The 22,934-nt window shown below is 47.4% G+C and overlaps 1 protein-coding gene across 6 annotated transcripts; it reads right to left on the reverse strand.

Moving 5' to 3' along the window:
- Positions 1 to 918: 918 nt before the first annotated feature.
- On the reverse strand, positions 919 to 22,084 carry LOC110290105 (globoside alpha-1,3-N-acetylgalactosaminyltransferase 1). 6 transcript variants are annotated; one of them, XM_085835074.1, is made up of 8 exons: positions 21,623 to 22,084; positions 9,766 to 9,936; positions 8,996 to 9,163; positions 8,390 to 8,455; positions 5,026 to 5,076; positions 4,911 to 4,946; positions 3,856 to 3,990; positions 919 to 2,268 (listed from the first exon to the last, which is right to left on the reverse strand). In XM_085835074.1, the coding sequence occupies exons 3-8, from the start codon at positions 9,064 to 9,066 to the stop codon at positions 1,584 to 1,586; spliced, it is 1,044 nt and encodes a 347-aa protein (XP_085691200.1). In that variant the 5' UTR covers positions 9,067 to 9,163; positions 9,766 to 9,936; positions 21,623 to 22,084; the 3' UTR covers positions 919 to 1,583. The 6 variants fall into 6 exon arrangements, with proteins under 6 accessions (XP_085691200.1, XP_085691201.1, XP_085691204.1 ...); XM_085835075.1 differs by lacking the exons at positions 9,766 to 9,936; positions 21,623 to 22,084 and having other exon boundaries at positions 5,026 to 5,117; positions 8,996 to 9,159; XM_085835078.1 differs by lacking the exons at positions 9,766 to 9,936; positions 21,623 to 22,084 and having other exon boundaries at positions 3,911 to 3,990; positions 8,390 to 8,451; positions 8,996 to 9,151.
- Positions 22,085 to 22,934: the final 850 nt, after the last annotated feature.

The following is a 22,934-nucleotide window of genomic DNA, read 5'->3' on the forward strand; positions in this document are numbered from 1 at the left end:
GGACCATTTCCAGGCTTGCCAACCTCAGACAGGTGCTTTCTACCAAGGACAGAGGCTACAGTCTGTTCCAGCTCCTCTGTCTAGAAGCCCCAGGGACTCTCCTGCTAGGCTGTGCTCTTGTAGTGGAGATTCTGCCTGGCCACTCTTATAACTACGCCTGCTTGGCAGATGAATTATAAGGTATAGAAAACCAGGCTCAGGGTGAGCTTTGCCAGGGATGGTGGGTTATGACTTCAGAGTATAGCCCCAATCCACACATTGCTTCCTTTAATGGAAAAGATGCTGCAGCTTAGGGAAGTGTGTACCAGGAAGCCAGGCTCTCAATCAATATCCAATTCCATCTCTGCCTGGTTTTTAAGGGCCTTTGAGGTTCTAGACCCAGGCTGTTACAACCTCTGATCCTGGCCCATCTGTCCCACTGCCCTGGAGTCCCCTGCTCACTAGTGACCTATGAGAGGTGTAGTGGCCATGAATACAGATGGGACCACCTCCTGTATGCCCTGGGGCTGAGGGTACAATGAGGCTGTTGATCATTGCTACCCTCTAGGTGTGGCGCATCTGTCCACAGGACCCCGCCTTACCCAGGCTTCCAGAACTGGAATAAGCAGTCTGTGGCAGCAGCAGCTGGAGCTCTATCTCCTGAATAACCATTAACCAAACTTCTTCCCACATTGATTGTGCAGCTGGGCGTGGTGGCGCACGCCTTTAATCCCAGCACTCGGGAGGCAGAGGCAGGTGGATTTCTGAGTTCGAGGCCAGCCTGGTCTACAGAGTGAGTTCCAGGACAGCCAGGGCTATACAGAGAAACCCTGTCTCGAAATACCAGAAAACCAAAAAAAAAAAAAAAAAGAAGAAGAAAGAAAGAAAGAAAGAAATCCAGCTTGCTTGGATTCCCCAGAACTATCTAGACTGGCAAAAATAGTCCACTGTACAGGTAAAATCCTGGCCAGGATCTAGTATACACCATCTTTATTGAAAGCTACCTCAAACCATGTAACAAAGTAGACATGGAGTGCCTGAGAGTGTGGCTCACCATGGGATACAGGTGACCAGAGGGAAGCCAAGCCTTGTCTGTTTCAGAGCTAGCTCAGGAATCCTGAGCAAGCCATAGCTGCCCATGGCTAGGGGAACAGTACTGCTGGGATGAGGGCATTAACGTGCAGCTTCAAGGCAGCAGGCAGGGCTGAAGGCAGCTCAGGGGCTGAGCATTTCCCTTCAGTGTGCAAGCCCCCCAGGTTGGATCTCCACCATCGCAGATTAAAACAAAACTAAGCATCAATATTTAACTAACAATCGAGGGCAGCAGCCCACAGGCACTCTGAGCAAAGCTGGATTCCCCAGCCTGCCTCGAGAAGGCACATCCATCCTGCTGGGTAGGTGTGGGGAGGCCTGAAAAGCCGTCTATTTTGATGCCTCCCTCTTGTCCAACCAATCATGTGCTGGATTGCTATATGACTGTGGGTACACAACATCTCATAGTTTACATTGTCTCTACATCCATTTTCCTGGTTGGATTCCCCTGGTATACTGAGATATGCAAGGGGTAAGCTGGGCTTGGCATGGGGCGGGTCTTAGCTCGGATGTTAGCTCCTCAGCCAGTTGGCATTCTTTTTCACTGAGGAGAATCGAATCATCTTCAGGCTTCGGGGCAGAGGTTTCCTTTCATCCCAGAGGTACTCTGGGGACAGCACCTTAGATGGTTTGTGCCAGATGAAGTGGCGGTTCAGGTGGCTCTCCTCCTGCCAGGCTGCCATAATGCTGTTAGCTTTGTCTGCCAGAATGGTCATGTGGCAGGCCCGGGTAAACTCATACACTCTGGCCACTCGTCCCCCAAAGAGTGCCCCACCATAATAGAAGTCCCCCTCATTGTCTGCCACAAAGGCAGAGGAAACTTGCCTGCGTTCATAAGGGAATTTCCGGCGAGGTACAGCAAAATAGCCTGGGTGAATGGCAGCCACTAGATCCCCCAAGGTCTCAGGACCCCATGGGTTATGGAAGACCATATCCACATCGACACAGAAGAGGTAATCCACTTCTTTGTGGGCTCTCTTGGCAATGTGTTTGTTGATGGTCTCCATTCGGCGCATGGAGATCTCCTCCCACCGGGAATAACCCTGGATAGGGATGATGCTGAGGAGCCGACCAGGACCCAGGGGAACTCTGGGAACGGCTGTAGGATCATGGGTAAAGAGGTAATAGTGTACTTGGTACCCACGCATAAAGAACTCTTCAGCTGACTCCAGGAAGGGCTGAATGAAGCAGGTGTACCTGGGGATGACAGCTCTGTTAACCACTGCTGTCCACAACTGCCCGGGTCCCCAGTATGCGCTGAAGTCTACACACTAGTTTTTCACCTCAGGAAGTCATTGAGGTCTTACCTTGGGGTCCTTATCTGTCAAACTCCCACAATCCTTGTCAAAGTTGGTCACCCTCATCTGAAAGCCCTGCTTCTGAGTTTTGGATTAAGATGTATAATTGTTAAAGTCTACACAAATTCTATACCATGAGACTCTTCTGGTTCAAGTGTTTATAATTAGAGATACCAGGGATACTTCGAGTGTGACAACCATTTGAGACTGATCTTTAGTCACCTGTGGCTGTGTGCACACGTGTCCTGTTGGCTGGCACTAGGCACGTGGGCATCTTCCTTGCTGTTTGCTCTGGTTTTTGTTTTTGGTTTTTTCAAGATGGGTTTTTCTCTGTATAGCCCTGGCTGTCCTGGAACTAGCTCTGTAGATCAGGTTGGCCTCGAACTCACAGAGATCCTCCTGCCTCTGCCTCCCAAGTGCTGGGATTAAAGGCATGCGCCACCACCATCTTATTTTTTTGTGATAGGTCCTTAATGAATCTGGACCTCAATAATCTGGCAAAGCCGGCTAGGTGGCAAGACTCGGTGATGTTCCTATGTCTGCATCCCTGGTGCTAGGATTACAGGCATGTGCTATTGTGTGTGTCTTTTTTTTTTTTTTTTCAACATGGATGCTGGGGATGGAACACAGGTCTTCATGTTTGCATGAAAGCATTTTACCACCTGGGCTTTCTTCCTCTGTGTCTGATATGCTTTCTTAAATTTTTTTTTTTTTTTTTTTTTTTGGTTTTTCGAGACAGGGTTTCTCTGTGTAGCCCTGGCTGTCCTGGAACTCACTTTGTAGACCAGGCTGGCCTCGAACTCAGAAATCTGCCTGCCTCTGCCTCCCAAAGATTTTTAAAAATTAATTAATTAATTTATATGTGTGAATGCAGAGGACAGCTGCCAAGAGTTATTTCTCTCCTCCCATCCTGGGGACTGAACTGAAGTCACTGGACTTAGAGGCAAGAGCCTTTACCTACTGAGTCATCATGTTTTGATTGAGCATGGCAGACAGTGTTGTTTGGGATTCCTATGATCTCTATTAATGTTCTGCTCAGAAACTTGACCACTTTATACACACTCATACTGAACACCAGGAGGACGAAAGTAGTTGAGAGGCTACCAGGGGTCAGAATCAAGGGAAAATGAATGCTAGACAATGGGACATACAGCAGAATCCATCCCTAAAACCAGGGGCTCACCTCACCTACGTGGTCCTCTTTTAATCTGGCCAGTATTTTAAGTTCTAGGGCCCAAACACAGTTCCAGACAGACTTAAAGGAAAGGCCAGGTAGGGACAAGAAGAGGTAGGGAGGACAAAGTCTCTCCCTGTACATACCCTGCTGATCCTGACCTAGACTTCTCCCTTTCCATGGCAGGCGAGCCCTTATATCAGAAAGCTCTCCCACACTCCACAGCACTTGGCCAGGCAGGCTTCCTCCTAGACCAGAAGCCCCTGTGGCTCAGGGAGACCAAGCCCCACTCCTGCCTCAGCCATGACTCACTTCCCCACGGCAAACACGGTGACGCCAATGGTCAGGTTCAGCGGCTGGTACATACTCTTCAGAAGCTCTGGGTCGAAGGTTCCCTCGGAGACGATGGGTGCCAACCACGGGGTAAGTGTCAGCAGCTCTGTGGGTCTGGCACAGGGGAGGATTAGGCCATGGAAGCCTGCCTTCCTGTTTGGAAGCCTGGGCAGCATCTTGGTCCTGTTTTCTGGGTCTCAATTTCCCCATGTGAAAGTGGGGATAATAACAGCTTTCTCCAGCTAGGGCTGGGAAGCCTGAGAGTTGGGATGGACACACAGAGTGTCTAGAGCAGTGGTTCTCAACCTGTGGGTCACGACCCCCACATGAGTCGCATTCCAGATATTTACATTTATGAACCCTAACAGTAGCCAAGTTACAGTTGTGAAGTAGCCACACAATAGTTTTTTGGTTGGAGGTCAGTACAACATGAGGACTGTATTAAAGGGGTCACAAAAAAAAAATGAGTCTGGTGAGATGGCTCCGCAGTTAAGAGCTCTGACTGCTCTTTCAAAGGTCCTGAGTTCAATTTCCAGCAACCACATGGTGACTCATAACCATCCGTAACGATATCTGATGCCCTCTTCTGGAGTGTCTGAAGACAGCTACAATGTACTTACATATAATAAATAAATAAATAAATAAATAAATAAATAAATATTTTTAAAAAGGGGGGGATGTCACAGCATTAGGCAGGTTGAGAACCAGTGCTCTGGAGTGTCCTAGAACTCATAAGGTGACAGAGTGTACCATAGGTGGCGTGCCCTTTCTAAGTAAGGCATGCTGCACAGTGCCACTGTTTACTGTTCCAGCCTTGTACAAAGTAGGTAATATATGATCTCAAAAGGTAAAGCAGATTCAACTGCCTAAGGTCACACAGTCAGTGACAGGTGGAGCTTGGCTCCCTGGCTTGCTGGGGCCCAGGTCCCCTTTGCTATTGATTGCTATCCCTCCACCATCCTCACCATCCTCTGGCTACTCTGGATCTCCTTGGTCCCCTCCCTGCCACGACCAGGTCATTCCCTGACACCTACCCGTGTTCCAGCAGCTTAGGCTGAGGGTACTGTAACCTGTAAACAAGAAGAGCCAGTGTGAGGGAGGCAGCTCCCACTCCCAGGGCCAGAATCCAAGGAGAAAGGGTCTACTTACTGTGTCACAGGCTGCAGCAGTTTCTCCTCCCTGAAGGGCAGCTTCATGTTGCTGGTGGCAGAGAGAGAGGAGGACTTGTCAAGGATACCTTACTGTAAGCATAAACACAAGGGTTAAGAGAAAGAGAGGCACGGGAATGGGGGTGGGGTGCAAGATCCTGGAGAGGCTACATGAGCACTCAAGGGGGAGTTGCCTCACCTTTTCTTTGAGAAAAGAAAAATCTCTCCCTTGTTGAGAAATTTCCGAGTAGGTTAATCAGCTAGCAGCAAGCCCCAGAGACCTACCTGCCTCTACCAGCTCAGCATGAAGATGTGTAAGGGAATCCACACCACCATACCCATGGATTTCACAGCTTTTGGTGATCAAGCTTGCAAGAAAAGCATTTTATTGACTGAGCTCTCTTGATGGCCCTCTTTCAATTATGTTGAGGTGCAAAGCTTACTGGCATGGTGGAGCAGCAGAGGCAGAGAGGCAGAGAGGCAGAGAGGCAGAGAGGCAGAGGCAGATGGATCTCTGTGAGTTTGGGGCCAGCCTGGTCTACAGAGTGAGTTCCAGAACAGCCAGGGCTACACAGAGAAAATCTTGTCTCTAAAAACCAAAATGAGAGAGAGAGAGAGAGAGAGAGAGAAATGTTTTCTGTGGACCTGCCCATTGAGTCCCTGCCACCACTTTACCTCTGCCTCTATGAACTGGTATTTCCTCTTAAAGTAGAACAATGAAGAGAAGGCTAATTATTAAATACCGATCTATTGATTTATTTAGTGATTTACTTAAAGCACTGCTTGAATTGCCTATCTGCCAAGCATGACTTCACTTGCTACAGGATGAGCTGGAGAAATAACCAAGCCGATGTATCTTCGCCCTTAACCGACATTCGCCTCTGTAAAATCTCGTTTGCTTGCCTGCCTTGCCTTGTGGTGTTAAGAGAATAAAATGTGAGTACAAACTGGGTCCCTTTCAGGAGACACTTCTCCTCCACTCTCTTTGGTGTCGGAGTGCTTATTCCAGAAAGGTATTCGACAATACTGTGAGTGCAAAGTATCTGGCCCTTCATGGTTTGTCTCTGCTCTTCATGCCATTCTCTGAACTCTTATCTACTGTGTCCCTGCTCAGAAGATAAAGGAAGCAGTCAGAATCAAGTAGAGTATGTCACACCAGGATTCAGCATTCTGTGCATCCCGACAATAATTTCTTTGCTCCTACAAGTCCAGACATGCTTTAGCTACGTTAAGGAATGATGCACAAGAACACAGTCCTAAAGAACTGTTTCTAAACAGGTCCTCCTTTGCCCTATTAACCCTTCCTTCCCACTACCTCTGGTGGGTGATAGGCTAGAAGGGAGGTTAAAGGGTCTAAGAACCATTATTAAAGTAGGTTTTGAAAAATATAGGCCTACAGAGCCGCACTCCTCCATGGCCTTTGTATCATCATCTCCTGCCTCCAGCTTCCTGCCTGACTTGCCCTTTGTGATGGGCTATGATGGACACATATAAGCCAAGAAACTCTTTTCTCCCACCCCGCTTTTGGTGATGACGTTTTGTTACAGGAATAGAAACCTAATAGGACAGTGTGGTGGTCTGAATAAGGATGGTCCCCATCAGGTCATATAGGTGTGGCCTTGTTAGAGGTTTCAAAGTTCCAGCCCAGCCCCAGTCTCTCTCTCTCTCTGCTGCCTGTAGATCACGGTGTAGCTCTCAGCATCATACCTGCTTGTATGCTGCCACGCTCCCCATCATGATGATAATGGACTAACTTCTGAAGCTGCAAGTAGGCCCCCAGTTAAACGCTTTCTTTTATAAGAGTTGCCTTGGTCACGGTGTGTCTTCACAGCAACAGAACAGTGACTAAGACAGGCAGACAGCCTGAGCTACATAAGATCCTGTATAGGAACTGAAGAGATGGCTCAGTGGTTAAGAGAACTGACTGCTCTTGAGATGACTTGGGTTTAATTCCCAATACCTACATGGTGGCTCACAATCACCTACAGCTCCTGTTCCAGGGCACCTGACACCCTCTTCTGGCCTCTGGCGGCACTAGGCACATGGCACAGACACATGTAGACACTTAAGCACGTTAAAAAATGATAACAGCCAGGTGGTGTTGCCATATGCCCTTCATCCTAGCAGTCAGAAGGCAAAGGCCGATCTTTGTGAGTTCAAGGCCAGCCTGGTCTACAGAGTGAGTTCTAGGACAGCCAGAGCTACACAGAGAAACCCTGTCTAAAAAAGAAAATCAATAATAGTAATAGCCAGGTGTGATAATACATACTACCTTTAATCCCAGGTTTATTATTTATTTACATATATATATAAATATATATTTATATTATATTATATTATTTAATCCCAGGTTAATATTTATTATAAATAATAAATAATAAATTCAAGGTTAGCTTGGTTGTCCCCATCTCAAAAAAATAAAACAAAACAACAACAAAACAAAGCAAAACAAAACTGTCTTCAAAACAAAAAAGAAAGAGTCCAAAACATATACACAAACCTCTATATCTTAGCATACAATGCCCTGTACTTGCCTGGAGACTTGCCAACAAGAAAGCCATCAACAAATTCAACACAGCAGCTCTTGATCATGGGCCAGAACTGTGGGATCCTGTTATAAACATCTGGACAAGGATTATTCTGTCTTTAATAAAACGTGTCATGCCAGGTAGTGATGTGCACACCTTTAATCCCAGCACTCAGGAGGCAGAGGCAGGTGGATCTCTGAAATTGAAGCCAGCCTGGTCTACAAAGCAAGTTCCAGAACATCCGGGGCTACACAGAGAAACTGTATCTCAGAAAAATCAATCTATCAATCAATCTATTAGTCAATCAATCACCCATGTTATAAAATAGCCTATAATCTAGATGCTTAATTTTTCTTTAGCTATTACGAAACACGAAAGATCTTTTCCCTTGGCTATCAAACAGGTTCACCAAATGGGGAAGGCCTTTTTAGCCCAATGCCACTCAGTTCCCCCTGCATCCACACAAAATGGAGCAAGAGGTTCCTTCCTAACAGGACTCTCTACTGACCACCTCCTAGGTACCAGAACACCAGGCTCCTCAGAAGCAGCAGCCCAGGAGGGCCATGTCTACCCTCCCGTCTAACACACAGCAAGCAGCAAGGGAGGCCCAGAGCGGTGCGGCAATGTCTAAAGCAGAAGTAGGCTGAGCGCAGCAGGATGTTGGAAGGCTGGAATCCCGGGTTCTCAGCACGAGTCTACAGCAGCTCTAAGGAGCACTGCTCAGAGCCATAAGTTAAGGCTACAGGTTCCCTTGGACAACATCAACCTAAAAGATTTCCTGTCTCTCCAAATATGGTCACCCCACTCTGTCGCCAAATCCTCTCATCCAGTACTTACAAGACCTCTGGGCAGGGGAGGTAATAGGGAATGTAGGAGACCAGCAGCCAGTCCTTGATAAACTTCCTAGAAAGAAAAACGCCCGTTAAATGCTATACTGCCTTAAAGGATGGCCTCGCTTGTGCACTTCATTAGGAGCAAAGACCTTCATTTGGGAAAGAGTCTCCTATCACTCCATGGCTATTGACTGCAGAGTAAGGACCCATCTCTAGCATAGGGCCCAGTGTGTAGCTGTCTTTTTGTCCACATAGCTAGTCACTCATGGTATGGCTAGATCCTTGAAGCATGGCTTCCCACAGACAGACAGTAAGGGACATGCAGTGGCCATAACTCCCCCACAAGGCCAATAGGGGTTACTTTAGGAACATGAACAGGGTTTCTTATCAACATGGTTTGAAGGACAGTCTAGGCAGAAAACATGGCAAATAAAAGGCTGGGAAAACCCAAATCATGGCAAAACACAAAAGCCAAAACTAGTTAGCCTTCCTGAGGCTGGAGGATCCTGAGCCTCGAGGGTTGATGGGTCCTGAGAAACCGGTTGACTATCACATTTAGGAGGCAGGAGAACTGAGAAGGGCATGGAAGAGATTCCAAGTAGCAACTCACCACAGGACCCAGAGACCTGTGCCAGCGAGCAGGAAGAACGCTAGGCCCCGGGCCAGTCTTGGGTGGGTCATCACTGGGTGTAGAATAGAAACTGGGCACTTTCAGAAACCCCTAGGACCTTAGGTCTGTCAGGCTCTGGGCCTACCTCACTTGAGGTCTTAGAAACACCTGCAAAGAAATGTTCCAATTATTTCCCTCTTTCAGCTGGCCAGGCTCAGTGGCAGCTAGGATGTCACCCCCAGGCAGTGGTCTATGTCTCGGCTCTGTCCATTCATCAACAAAGTGATAAAGAATCGCCTAGCAACGGACTGGGACAGCATCCCCAGTGACTTAAGTTCATGGAGGCAAACTCTTAATTTCCTAAAGCTATTTCTGGCCACCTGGGAGAGGTGGGGTCTGAGCTTTGTGACACAGGCAGAAGGTGCTTCAGCAATCTGGCTCAAAGACCTTTTGCTTGGTGGTTCTTCACCACCAAAGGGTTGGGGGGAGATGAGATAACGCTACAGGCCACGGAGAGGAGAGTGTGGTAAGCCTGAAATCAGAGAAAGTTCCCAGATCTGGAATCCTGGAGGTTAGGGCTCTGCATACACTGTTCTGGCAAACCCTTCCCTCTCTTGCCCTCTGGGACCCCAGTTTCCCTTCCCAGCTCACCATTTCTGCCTCACTAGCCTCAGGCTCAGGCTTGAGCTGCACAGAACTGCGAAGCAGATGCCAAACTCAGACCCAAACCCTGCAGGTCCAACCCAGAAGTTGGGGCTGCAGAGGAGTACCTTAACTTTGTCGGGCTTGTTCTGGCACTGGGACTTCCTCCTCTTCCTCTTCCTCCTCCTCCTCCTCCTCAGGGGCTGCAGTGCGGTACGGTGCAAGGACCCAGTTGGGTGGGGCAGAGCAGATGAGACTGTCTTTGGGGTTATAGAACCACTCCCTTTGAGTTGACCAAGCTTTAGGATGGAAGGAGGAGCAAACCTCAGCCCAGAAAACAGGAACTGGACTTTCCCAGAGCACAACCCCCAGGCCCAGCCCAGCGCACAGCAGGATTCCTGGTCTCTGGGGCGGAGCCAAGTAAATCTGGGAGCGGGCAAGTACCTAGAGATCTGAAAGCCACCTGAGTCCCACCCATCCATGCCTTCAGCCTTGCCCTGCCTGTGCTTGAACCTTGTCAGTAACTTCTCTGATCTTCTAACTCCAACCCAGCCTGCGGAACGCCCAGCTCCTAGGCAGGGATTGTAGGTCTCCCAACACAGGCTGAGATGTGAGGTATGATTTTGGAGAAAAACTTTCAGAAAGTCAAGGAAAGGGAGAACCAGAGTCTCTGAATCTGGCCAAGGCCCTGTCTCTTCTTAGTCTGAAGAAATATAGTTTTAGCTTGGCTAATGTGCACCAAAGCTGTTTGCAGAGCTTCTCCCTTACCCCTGCTGCTTGAAGAATTTTCCCTTTCCCTGCCAATGTAAACAAGTTCAAGACCACCCGGCCCCTTCCCCATCTGGAGGAACTGACTATCGGTCATGATGACCACAGCTGCCAGAGCAAGATTAGCTGCTCTCAAGAGTTAGCCATGACAAAAATAACAGTCCTTGGGACCCCTGCCTCAGTTTGAATTCTAAGATAAACCGACCTTGCTGACAAAGTTTCTGGCACACCAATAGCTGACCACTAAAATAAAAAATATACTGTTGCTTGGCTAGCCCATAATAATATAGCTGTGTAACCCCCCCCCCCTTCAAAAGAGTATAAAAAAGCTGTACTTTTGACAATCGTGGCTGACTCTCCCTGCGAGGCTGAGCAACCCCACGTGCTACGAAATAAAAACCTCTTGTCATTGCAGCGATCTGTCGTCAAGCTGTGTTTCTGGGGGTCGCGTTCTCAACACTTGGGCCCCTGGGGTCCAACAATTGGAGGCCCAGCGAGATTGTGAGCCCCCAGACCCACAATTGGCGAAGAGATCGGAGGTATGCTCGAGCAGGTCTGTGTCACTTTCTGTTTCGTGTTGTCTGCATCCACTGTCCTGGGAGGGGACAACTGGTTTTTAGGTTTCAGGTTTGGTTTTGGACTGGTCTCAGGTTTTGGTGTCTTCTAGGAGACCCCATCCAGGTTGCTGTTGTGACGGGCAGACGTGTCGGATGTCATGGGCCAAAGGACGCTGGAGGGCGCTCCAGAGTCACGCTGAGAGGTTAGATCAGAAACGGTCCTTCTCAACCCAGCAGCTGCTAGGGTTCAGCAATCGCCTGGCACAAACAGTATCAGGCGTCTCTGGAAATCGCGTGTAGGACGCCCTGTGTTGGTCTTGTTTATCTTACTTGTTTCCTGTGGTGTAGTTGTGACACTTTATTTGGACGAGATGATGGGACAGACCATTTCCACTCCCCTGACTATTACCCTTGACCACTGGATGGATGTAAAAGAAAGGGCTCACAATTTGTCTGTTGAGGTTAAAAAGAAAAAGTGGCAGACTCTGTGTGCTTCGGAGTGGCCTTCCTATCAGACTGGACAGCCACCAGAGGGCTCCTTCCTCCTAGACAAGATAGAGGAAGTTAGAGGATTTTTTTCTGGGACCAGGGGGACACCCCGACCAGGTTCCCTATATTGTTGTCTGGGAGGATTTGGTTTTGTCACCCCCTGCCGTGGGTTTGCCCTTTTGTTTCACTTTCAGATCCAAGTCTGGCAAGAGTGTGTGCCGTGAAAACTGAGACAGAAAAGAAGCCCGTTCTGTCCTCTGGAGATGCAGACTTACTCCTTTTGGATCTTCCTCCACCTTATCCCCCTGCTCAACCCCCGGTGCCAGCCCCACATAGAGGGGCACCTGCCCCAGAGCCCACAGTGCCCCCCCCGGCTGCGCCGCAGGCTCTCCAAGAGCCAGAGGTTTCTTCCACCCAACCCCCAGTACAGGGTCCAGCAGCCCTGGACCCCAGGACCCCTGATGCCCCTATTTTACCCTCCGGGTCTATGGTCTCGCAAATGACCAAGGCAACCAAACCTCTACAGTACTGGCCTTTTTCCTCTGCTGATCTCTATAACTGGAAAACTCATAATCTGCCCCCCCCCCCCGAAAACCCTCAGGCTCTGACTAATCTTTTGGATTCTATTCTCTTCTCCCACTGACCGACTTTGGATGACTGCCAACTCCCTTCACAATGCATGAAAGACAGCGATTTATCCTTGAGGCTAGAAAAAACATACCTGGAACGGATGGTAGACCCTCTCTTCTGCCTAATGAGATAGATGCTGGGTTCCCCCTTACTAGGCCCTTCCTGTAGGTAGGGAACACCTGAGAGTCTATCACCAGACTAATGGTGGCTCCCCAAGGGGCAGCATGACGCCCCACCAATCTGGCCAAGGTAAGGGAAACGGTTCAGGGCTTACGGAATCCCCTTCAGCATTCCTTGAGCGCCTGATGGAGGCATTCCATCAGTTTATGCCCTATGACCCTAAAGCAGAAGAACATAAGGCTACTATTACTATAGCCAAGGATATTAAGAAGAAGCATGCAAAAGTTAGAAGGAAAGCCGGGCGTGGTGGCGCACACCTTTAATCCCAGCACTCGGGAGGCAGAGGCAGGCGGATTTCTGAGTTCGAGGCCAGCCTGGTCTACAAAGTGAGTTCCAGGACAGCCAGGGCTACACAGAGAAACCCTGTCTCGAAAAACCAAAAAAAAAAAAAAAAAAAAAGTTAGAAGGATTACATGATAAAGTCATGAAGGAGCTTGTGCAAGTAGCCGAGAAAGTGTTCTATAACTGAGAGACAGAAGAAAAAGAAGAGAGAAGGCAGAAAGATCAGGAAGCTAGAGAGCTGAAAAGAGACAAAAGGCAAGAAAGGAATCTTCATAAGATCCTGGCCACTGTAGTAAGGAAAGCTAGGAAGCCCCGAGAATGTAGGAAGGTAGCACCTGGCAACAGAAGGGAGCCCCTGGCTAAGGAGCAGTGTGCGCACTGCAAGGAAAAAGGACATTGGAAAGGAGAATGTCCTAAGAAGCCCAAGAAGGCCAGGCGTGGTGGCGCACGCCTTTAATCCCAGCACTTGGGAGGCAGAGGCAGGCGGATTTCTGAGTTCGAGGACAGCCTGGTCTACAGAGTGAGTGCCAGGACAGCCAGGGCTACACAGAGAAACCCTGTCTCGAAAAAACCAAAAAAAAAAAAAAAAAAAAAAAGAAGCCCAAGAAGAAGAGAGCCCTGTACCCCAAGGTGTTGGTGGTGCAGGAAGAAGATAGTGATTAGTGGAGACGGGGTTCAGATCCCCTCCCTGAACCTAGGGTCACTCTCAAAGTGGAAGTGTTTTTTGGTGGACACAGAAGCATAACACTCACTCTTGCTACAAGCTGATGGGACTATGTCCTCCAAAAGGTCTTGGGTCCAAGCGGCTACAGGGAGTAAACAATATCCATGGGCTACCCAAACAACAGTGGACCTGGGCATGGGCCAGGTATCCCACTCATTCCTTGTAATGCCTGAATGCCCCTACCCACTGTTGGGATGAGATCTTCTCACCAAATTGGGAGTTCAAATTCACTTCCTCCCCGAAGGGCCTGTGGTTAAAGGACAAAAAGGAGAGCCTTTGCAAGTTCTGACTGTTAAACTAGACGATGAATGTAAACTTTATGAGCAACCGGGCGTGGTGGTGCACGCCTTTAATCCCAGCACTTGGGAGGCAGAGGCAGGTGGATTTCTGAGTTTGAGGCCAGCCCGGTCTACAAAGTGAGTTCCAGGACAGCCAGGACTATACAGAGAGACCCTGTCTCAAAAAAACAAAACAAAACAAAAACAAAAACCCAAAAACAACAAAACAAACAAACAAACCTTTATGAGCACATAAGGCCCCAAAATAAAGAAATGGGAAAGTGGCTCCACAGGTTCCAGGGAGCCTGGGCAGAGACAGCAGGTATGGGGAGAGCCAAGTATCAGCCTCCTGTCTATGTAGAACTTAAAGCCCAGGCCTCCCCCATAGTAGTCCGACAGTACCCTATGCCTAAAGAGGCTTGAGATAGGGATGAGACCTCCATCGCCTCCTTCAGTTGGACATCCTGAGAAAGTGTCAATCTGCTTGGAATACCCCTCTCCTTCCTGTGTGAAAGCCAGGGACTGACGACTACCGTCCAGTCCAGGGTCTGAGAGAGGTAAATAAACGGGTAGCTGAAATGCAGCCAACAGTACCCAACCCGTACAATCTCTTGAGCACTCTATCACCAGAACAGGTTTGGTACACAGGATTGGATCTTAAAGATGCCTTCTTCTCTCTGACCCTGACTCCCTCGAGCCAAGAGTACTTCACTTTTGAGCAGAAAGATCCTGACACAGGAACAACTGGACACCTGACATGGACTCGCCTGCCACAAGGATTTAAGAACTCTCCTACCATCTTTGATGAAGCCTTACATCAGGATCTAGCTGCATTCAGAGCCTCCAACCCAAAGGTAACACTCTTGCAGTATGTAAACGACCTTCCGGCTGGCTGCAGCCAGCAGAGAACTGTGCCTACAGGGGACCAGACACCTGCTCGCTGAACTTGGGAGATTGGGATATCGAGCATCGGCTAAAAAGGCCCAGATCTGCCAGCAACAGGTCAGTTACTTGGGTTACCTAATAAAAAAGGGACAGTGATGGCTCTCTGAAGCTAGAAAAGAGACTGTTTCATATCCCTCCGCTCACCAATCCAAGACAAGGTAGAGAGTTCTTGGGTACTGCAGGCTTTTGCAGGCTGTGGATTCCAGGTTCTGCTGAACTAGTGGCCCCACTTTATCCCCTCTGCATGGGGAAATAAAGAGCAACAAGCATTTGATACCATTACAACTGTCCTAACGTCAGCTCCAGCTTTGGGCCTCCCGGATGTGGCTAAGCCTTTCCATTTTGTCATTGCAGTGATCTGTCGTCAAGCTGTGTTTCTGGGGGTCGCGTTCTCAACACTTGGGGCCCTGGGGTCCAACAAGTCCAGTCAAGTGGCTCCACTTTCTTCATCAGCCTATCGGCTTTTAGAAGGCCATTGGTTGTCTGCCCCAGCATCTTAGGAAGGCCCCTCTGACTGAACTATTGTCAGCCAAGCTCAGTGGATGCAGAGGACTCCTCTAGGAAGGAGGCTAGAAGCCAGAAGCCAGGGAAACCAGCCAGAGAAACCAGGCATACAGGGAAGAATGAATTCGGATTTTGTAAAGTAACTTTTATTCGCCCAGATGTAATTGTTGTCTCAGAGGCTTACTGCCTAAGTCTGCTAACCTGCTAGTCCTGGAAGCTTCTAGCCTCTATACAATCTTATTTAGGCCTAGTTCATCCTCTGAGACTTACTGCTGAATAAACTCACCCTTTCTTGTTCTTTCTGATTGGCTGGTTCAACTCAGCTGTTCTGGCTCGAACTCCTCTCAAGCTGACCCGATTGGATCTGGCTTCTTACTCCTGGCCTCTCCTGAATGGCTCTGCTTGGCCTCATACTAACTTTGGCAATCTGTTAGAATTTTCTGTCCCTATCTCATTCTCTGGCTTGTTCTCTCTTCAACCTGTCTCTATAAAACTCTCCCAGTAAAACTGCCACCTTCCCTCTCCTCTCTCATCTTGTGAGAATTGGGCATATCCTATTCTGTCAAATCATTCTCTGGTTCATCCCTTTGTCTGCTATCACTAACGTTACCTTCATTGTTTTGGGATTAAAGGCTGAGTTATACCATAACACAATCTCAGGATTCACATGGTGATCAGATATCCTGCAACAGGATTAGAAAGAGAAAGATTTGCTCAGGGTCACAAAGCACTGTGCCACAGCCCTCCTGCTCAGAGAAGTTAATGAGCAGCTAGGTGAGCGAGTCTAATAGTTCAACGGATAAGGCTAGTGTGGTGGTTTGAATATGGTTAGCCAATGAGAAGTGCTACTAGTAGAAGGTGTGGTCTTGTTGGAGGAGTGTGTCGCAGTGTAGGCAGGCTTCCAGGGCTCCTCGTGCTCAAGCTCCACCCACTGTGGAAGAGTCAGTCTTCTCCTGGCTGCCTTCAGATCAAGATGTAGAACTCTTAGCTTCTCCTTCAGCACCACGTCTGCCTGGATGCTGCCATGCTTCCCACCATGATGATAATGGATTAAACCTTTGAACCTGTAAGCCATCTGTGATGGTTTATATATGTTTGGCCCAGGGAGTGGCACTATTAGGAGGTGTGGCCTTGTTGAAGTAGCTGTGTCACTGTGGGTGTGGGCTTAAGACCCTCATCTTAGCTGCCTGAAAGTGAGTCTTCCACTTGCAGCCTTCCGATGAAGCTGTAGAACTCTCAGCACTGCCTGCACCATGCCTGCCGGGATGCTGGCCTTGTTCTTGCCTTAACAATAATGGACTGAACCTCTGAACCTATCAGCCAGCCCCAATTAAATGTTGACATTTATAAGACTTCCCTTGGTCATGGTGTCTGTCCACAGCAATCAATGGTGGTTGTAAGTCTGACCTAGGAGGGACTCACTGCCAGCATTCCCCAAAGAGCCAGGCAGAGTGTTATTTAGTAGCTGATGTGCAGAGATTAACAAGAGATGGAGTGACAATGAGGACAGAGAAGTGGGATCAGGGAGAGGTTAGGGAGGTAAGAACCTCTGATGCATGTTGGATCACCTCTACCATGTCTATGCCTAGGGGTTGAGGGTGTAGGGTGGGTACCCTCTGTGCTTTGATTGTGCCTGATGTGATTGATGGCTGTGACAGATGCTATAGTAAACTTTACTGGTGATCCCTGTCTCCCATCTGGAGTGCCATGGATTTTTTTTTTTCTTCGAGACAGGGTTTCTCTGTAAAGCCCTGGCTGTCCTGGAACTCACTTTGTAGACCAGGCTGGCCTCGAACTCAGAAATCCACCTGCCTCTATCTCCCAAGTGCTGGGATTAAAGGCATGCGCCACCATGCCCAGCTCTTTTTTTTTTTTTTTTTGGTTTTTGGTTTTTTTGAGACAGGGTTTCTCTGTGTAGCCCTGGCTGTCCTGGAACTCACTCTGTAGACCAAGCTGGCCTCGAACTCAGAAATTTGCCTGCCTCTGCCTCCCAAGTGCTGGGATTAAAGGCGTGTGCCACCACCGCTCAGCCGAGTGCCATGGATTCTTAACTAGAATATAAAAGATCTCCCATTCTACATAAAAGATAGAACACCTTCTCCTACAGGACTAGTAAGGGCAGCCTCCATAACTCTCTGGCCAATGTAATAGATAATAATCTCTAGTTTGATCATAAAGAAAGAAAGCTAAAGGACAGGTGTTTTAGAAGTTGGTTTGGGCAACTGTGAGTTCAAGGCCAGCCTGGTCTACAAAATGAGTTCTGAGACAGCCAGGGCTGTTACACAGAGGAATCTTGTTTTGAAAACCAAGCCGAATCAAAGAAGTTGATTTAGGAGTTATAGGAACCGTTTGGCAAACTGCTGGTGAGCAGTCTCGAAACCCCACCATGAGAGTAGTGTGGTTAAACTGCTGGGTATAGATTTCCTTGTTACAGGAGATTCGATTATTGTACATAGAAAATCTAATTGTTAGAAAAATATAAAAGCTTAAATAGATGTCAGATGCTGTTAGGTATGTCCTGTAGAAATGCCGTTTGGATGTGTCTCTAAAAGCTTCCAGAGATAAGAATGCTAAAGAATGGAAAGTTCCTGCCTATTTTAAGGCAAGTTGCTTGGAAGAGGTTTTATGGTCTTTGCTCTATGAGTAGAGTCAAACTCAGTCGGATGGCCTTGGGATGCCCCACTGTAAAGATGAAATGGTTCGGCCCCCCCACTGTCTTGGCTTGAAGCTCCACTACCATGACAGGGACAGATTCAGCCTGTTAAGGGTGTAGGAGTGTAAGGTATAGGCTAGACGTGTAGGCTAAAGACTTCTTTTATAGCAGTTGAATCAATGAAAGCATTCTCTCTCTCTCTCTCCTTTCCCTCCCCCTCCCCCTCTTCCCCTCTCCCTCTTTTTCCTCTCTCTTTTGGCTTGGGAAAGCTTTCATGGAAGAAGATCCTGGTAAGAGATAGGGATTCTCTTGTTGGGCTTGCAGGAACCACGGAGAAGCAGCTGCCGGGACACAGGTGAGGCAGTATTCTAGGAATGAGAGCCAAGGAGCCCTTACGGGTCTAGAGGAGCTCAAGAGAAAGACTAACTCAGTAGCATAACCCAGATAGAATGAGGTTTCGAAAAAAGCTAGCAGTATAGTTGAAGTGGCCAAGCTGGATTTCAGGAATCTTGTGAAATTATTGTCACGCCTGCTCCTGTACCTCCCAAGCCTTCAATTTCAATTCTGTCTAACTGTATTTTTAACTTTGGACTCTTGTCGTGTACAGTAGCCTACCAAAACATCTGGTTCCTTGATATGTTTAGAACGTCTTGCTTTATCCACAGGAGAGGCTCTATCTCTGTTGAATGGTTTACGTTTTCAGCAGCCCTGCTTGGTCAGGCTTTGATTTTTCTAGTTGTTTTTCCGAACAGTCTTTCCTGATGGACAAAACCAAATGGCTCATATTGTTTGTGTCAGTCAGTTTTCTACAATAAGGAATTCCCTGGAATATCTGTGGATGACCTACATTCATGAGCTTTTATGTCCGTTCCTTCCACGCCTTCTACATTTCATTGGAAAGTTTCTCTGTGAATTAGAGAGGAATTTATCCTCAGGAAATCTGTCTGCAGTCCTTTAGAGAATGACCTGATCTTTCCCAGCCACAGCAATGGACATACTGTGTTTTGATATCGCCTGTAATGTTTTTGTCCAACCACAAATGAATTGTGAGCATTAGATTCTATATCTGCAGTAGTTTTAATCAATTCATAAAGAGGTCTGGATCTAGTCCTTAAAGGTCTAGTACCCTTTCTGCATTCAGCATCAGCATTTTCAAAAACTAGATTCAGTTAAAAATTCTCTAGCAGTTGGATCTGATACTGTTTTAATCAGAGATGTAGTTAATCTTTGTAAAAAGTCAATGAAAGAGTCATTTGAACCCTGGGTTATCTTTGCATACAATTTAGATTGTCCGTGTTGTTCAACCTTGTCCCAAGCATTTAAACATACTGTTCTAAGATGGCATCATCAAGGGTAATGTGCACTCTTAATTCAGAATACAAACTGACCCTTTGCAATACCAATGCCTCTAGTCCTATTCAGTTGCTCCATAATTGAAGACTCATCTTTCCACTATGTTAGCAATTAGAGTTGAGGGCCAGGCTCTAAGGTGGCTGCCATCAAATCTCTCCAATCTTTTGGAATTATATTGATTTTTGCCTGGTCCAGTTGTTAAATATCTGTTTTACATATGGTGAATGCAAGCTATAGGCTGTTACTGATTCCTTAAATCTCTTTAAGTCTTGTGCTTCCGTGGGCCGTCATTCAAATTCTTTTTTTTTTTAAGATTTATTTATTTATTATATGTAAGTACACTGTAGTTGTCTTCAGACACTCCAGAAGAGGGAGTCAGATCTCATTACGGATGGTTGTGAGCCACCATGTGGTTGCTGGGATTTGAACTCCGTCCTTTGGAAGAGCAATCGGGTGCTCTTACCCACTGAGCCATCTCACCAGCCCTCAAATTCTTTTTTTTTTTTCTTCCTCAAATTCTTGATAACACAGTAGACCCTGCTCAGCTGGTTCCCTTATCAAAACTGGAAACACCATTTTAGGTTTTTTAACGGACACAGACTGCCTTTTTGTAGTCTATGATGATGTAGAGTTTGAATTGGATTCATCTGAAATTTCTTTAAGGGATTGTCTAAATTTTGTTCTTAACTTATTAGGGATTTTTTTTTCAGTCCTTTCCTCAAGTCTGCTTTATTCTGATCTCTTCTTAAAGAGGGTATATAAAATTGTAATCATTACTGAAAATATAATTAGGGCTGGTGAGATGGCTCAGTGGGTAAGAGCACCCGACTGCTCCTCCGAAGGTCCAGAGTTCAAATCCCAGCAACCACATGGTGGCTCACAACCATCCGTAACGAGATCTGGCGCCCTCTTCTGGAATATCTGAAGACAGCTACAGTGTACTTACATATAATAAATAAATAAATCTTTAAAAAAAAAAAAGAAAATATAATTATTTGTGTGCTGTTAAGGGAAACAAAATTATACAAGATTTATTTTATGTATATGAGTGCACTGTAGCTGTCTTCAGACACACCAGAAGAGGGCACTGGATCCCACTATAGATGGCTGTGAGCCACCATGTGGCTGCTGGGATTGAAGCCAGAACCTCTGGAAGAGCAGTCGTCAGTGCTCCTAAACCCTGAGCCAGCTCTCCAGCTTCCATTTTTGTTTTGTTTTGTTTTGTTTTTTGAGACAGGGTTTCTCTGTGTAGCCCTGGCTGTCCTGGAACTCACTCTGTAGACTAGGCTGGCCTTGAACTCAGAAATCCGTCTGCCTCTCCCTCCCAAGTGCTGGGATCAAAGGCATGTGCCACCACGGCCTGGCTAGATTTCCATTTTTTTTTTAAAGATTTATTTTATTATATGTAAGTACACTGTAGCTGTCTTCTACACTCCAGAAGAGGGCGCCAGATCTCGTTACGGATGGTTGTGAGCCACCATGTGGTTGTTGGGATTTGATCCCCGGACCTTTGGAAGAGCAGTCCGGTGCTCTTACCCACTGAGCCATCTCACCAGCCCGATTTCCATTTTTTAACACAGAAAATATTTTTCTTTTAACATCTCTAACACTCTCTTTCCTCTGAAATGGAAACTTCTGGTTTCTTTGAAAAGTCAGGTTTGAGGCCAGCCTGGTCTACAAAGTGAGTTCCAGGACAGCCAGGGCTGTACAGAGAAACCCTGTCTCGAAAAACCAAAAAAAGAAAAAAGAAAAGTCAGTTTCATCAAACGATATTTTGCTGGTAAGACAATGTCTTGTTATAGCAGACATGTGAAAGAATGTTTCCCTGAGGCAGACACAGGTGAAGGGATGCTCTGCTAGAGCAGACACGGGAAAGGACATGTAATGAAGGAGTATAAATGTGACCCACAGACTGGGAGCTGGAGCATGCTTTGCTCTGCCTTGCTCGTCTTCGCTAACAACCCACGTGGATTGGTTCACCTCACATAGCATTGATGGTGCCAGAGAGGAACTCAAAGAACTTCCCATAAGGTTCCTGCGACTTCTTGCTGCTTCTGTGGCCTTGGGCTGGTTGTTGAGTCTTATGGCTTCCTCAGGACTGGACCGAAGCTGTTGGATCGTGCGTGGTGTTTACCTGCTGAGAGGACTGGACTGCAACTGCTGATTCATATTTAGTGTTTGCTCTAGGACTGAATTGTTAATATCCTGACAACGAAGGTTGGACTTGCCCCCAAAGAAATATTCCTAAACAGGTTTATTTCCCCTGTGTCCTAATACATTTTCTCTTCCACTACCTCTGGTGGGTGGTGGCAAGAGGAGAGGTTGAACGTATATTAAAATAGGCTGCAAAAATTTATGCGTACATTCCTCAGAGACTTTTTTTTTTAATTTTTTTTTTTTGGTTTTTCGAGACAGGGTTTCTCTGTATAGCCCTGGTTGTCCTGCAACTCACTCTGTAGACCAGGCTGGCCTCAAACTCAGAAATTCGCCTGCCTCTGCCTCCCAAGTGCTGGGATTAAAAGCATGCGCCACCACGCCCGGCTCAAGACTTTTATTTTTAATATGATTTTCTATACCAGTTTTTCTTTCTTTACGCATAAGCATAATTACAAACATTTTTACCTTGTCAGAGGCTCCTATCTGGGCTTGGATTTCTTCTGCATGTTGTCTCCAAGGTTCTGTTGTTTTGTTGTGCTTTGTGCTGCAGCCAGCCCTGTCCCGCGCTGTTCAGCTAGCTCACTGTGCTGGTGGTTGGCCCAGAGGTGATCGAGGTGGTTCCAGGTCCCATGTGCCATCTGCTGGCAAGCCTGGGCACGGCTGCAGGTTTTCACCCGTGGGCTCTTTTCTCAGGCTCTAGCCTTGGATTTTCAGCCCCATGTTAGGAGCAAATATAACCATGGGCCTTTCTAAGCTTGTCCCAGTTCCTGAGTAATGACACTGGGAACTCTGCTTCTTTATAAACATTTGCCTTTACTGAGGCACTGTTTCCCACTAGCTCCTACCTCAGCCTGTTTGTTTATATCTAAGTTCTGCCACACGGCTGGTAGTTACCTCTTCTTCCTTCCCTGCCTGCTGCTTCCTCCATTCCTGGGGGACTGTGAAAGGCAGCCTGTTTTCTGGTTGAGCTAGGTTTAAAACCCTGGGAGACCCAGCAGGTGTTCCTGTAAGGGATGGAAGGTGTTTGCCACGCCCCCAGACACCAGGCTCCTGACACAAGGCTCCATAATTCTGTGGCCATCATTCACATATGTGAATGCCATCATTCACATGAATGATTCACATCATTCACTTGAGGCACCACCTCAAGCCCATGGTATTCTTTTTTTTTTTTTTTTTTTTTTTTTTTTTTTTAAAGATTTATTTATTTATTATATGTAAGTACACTGTAGCTGTCTTCAGACACTCCAGAAGAGAGCGCCAGATCTCGTTACGGATGGTTGTGAGCCACCATGTGGTTGCTGGGATTTGAGCTCTGGACCTTCGGAAGAGCAGTCGGGTGCTCTTACCCACTGAGCCATCTCACCAGCCCGCCCATGGTATTCTGTCTGGACTCCACATCCACAGTTACCTGGCAACAGCCAGGTTTGCTCCTTCCCACAGTTACCTGGCAACAGCCAGACAGGCCTGGCCCACTATAAAAGGGGCCACTTGCCCCCTCCTCCCTCTCATATGCTCTTACTCTTGCCCTCTTGCTCCCCCTCTCTCCGAATTCCCTTCCCCCACGTGGCCGTGGCAGGCCTACTTCTCTACTCTTCCCCCCCCCCCTTTCTGTCTTTCTGTCTCTCCTACCCTTCTAGCTCCCCTTCCCAGACACTCCTCCTTGCAAAAGGTATTTAATCTCAGGCCCGCCCTGAGAAAAGAGGGAAAGGTTTCACTCATCACAACTCTCTGCCATGACAATAAATACCTTAAAACCGTGGACTGTCTCGTCTCA

Source organism: Mus caroli, unplaced genomic scaffold, assembly GCF_978045245.1.
Source record: "Mus caroli unplaced genomic scaffold, Mus_caroli_1 scaffold_2, whole genome shotgun sequence".
Lineage (NCBI taxonomy): Eukaryota > Metazoa > Chordata > Mammalia > Rodentia > Muridae > Mus > Mus caroli.

Excerpts from the sequence above, each read along its gene's own strand:
- LOC110290105 (XM_085835074.1), bottom strand. The coding sequence starts at position 9,066 with ATGACCCACCCAAGACTGGCCCGGGGCCTAGCGTTCTTCCTGCTCGCT. Across the intron at positions 5,077-8,389 it reads CTCCCCTGCCCAGAGGTCTT|CAACATGAAGCTGCCCTTCA; the intron begins GTAAGTACTGGA and ends CTCTGCCACCAG. Across the intron at positions 3,991-4,910 it reads CCTAAGCTGCTGGAACACGG|ACCCACAGAGCTGCTGACAC; the intron begins GTAGGTGTCAGG and ends CCCCTGTGCCAG.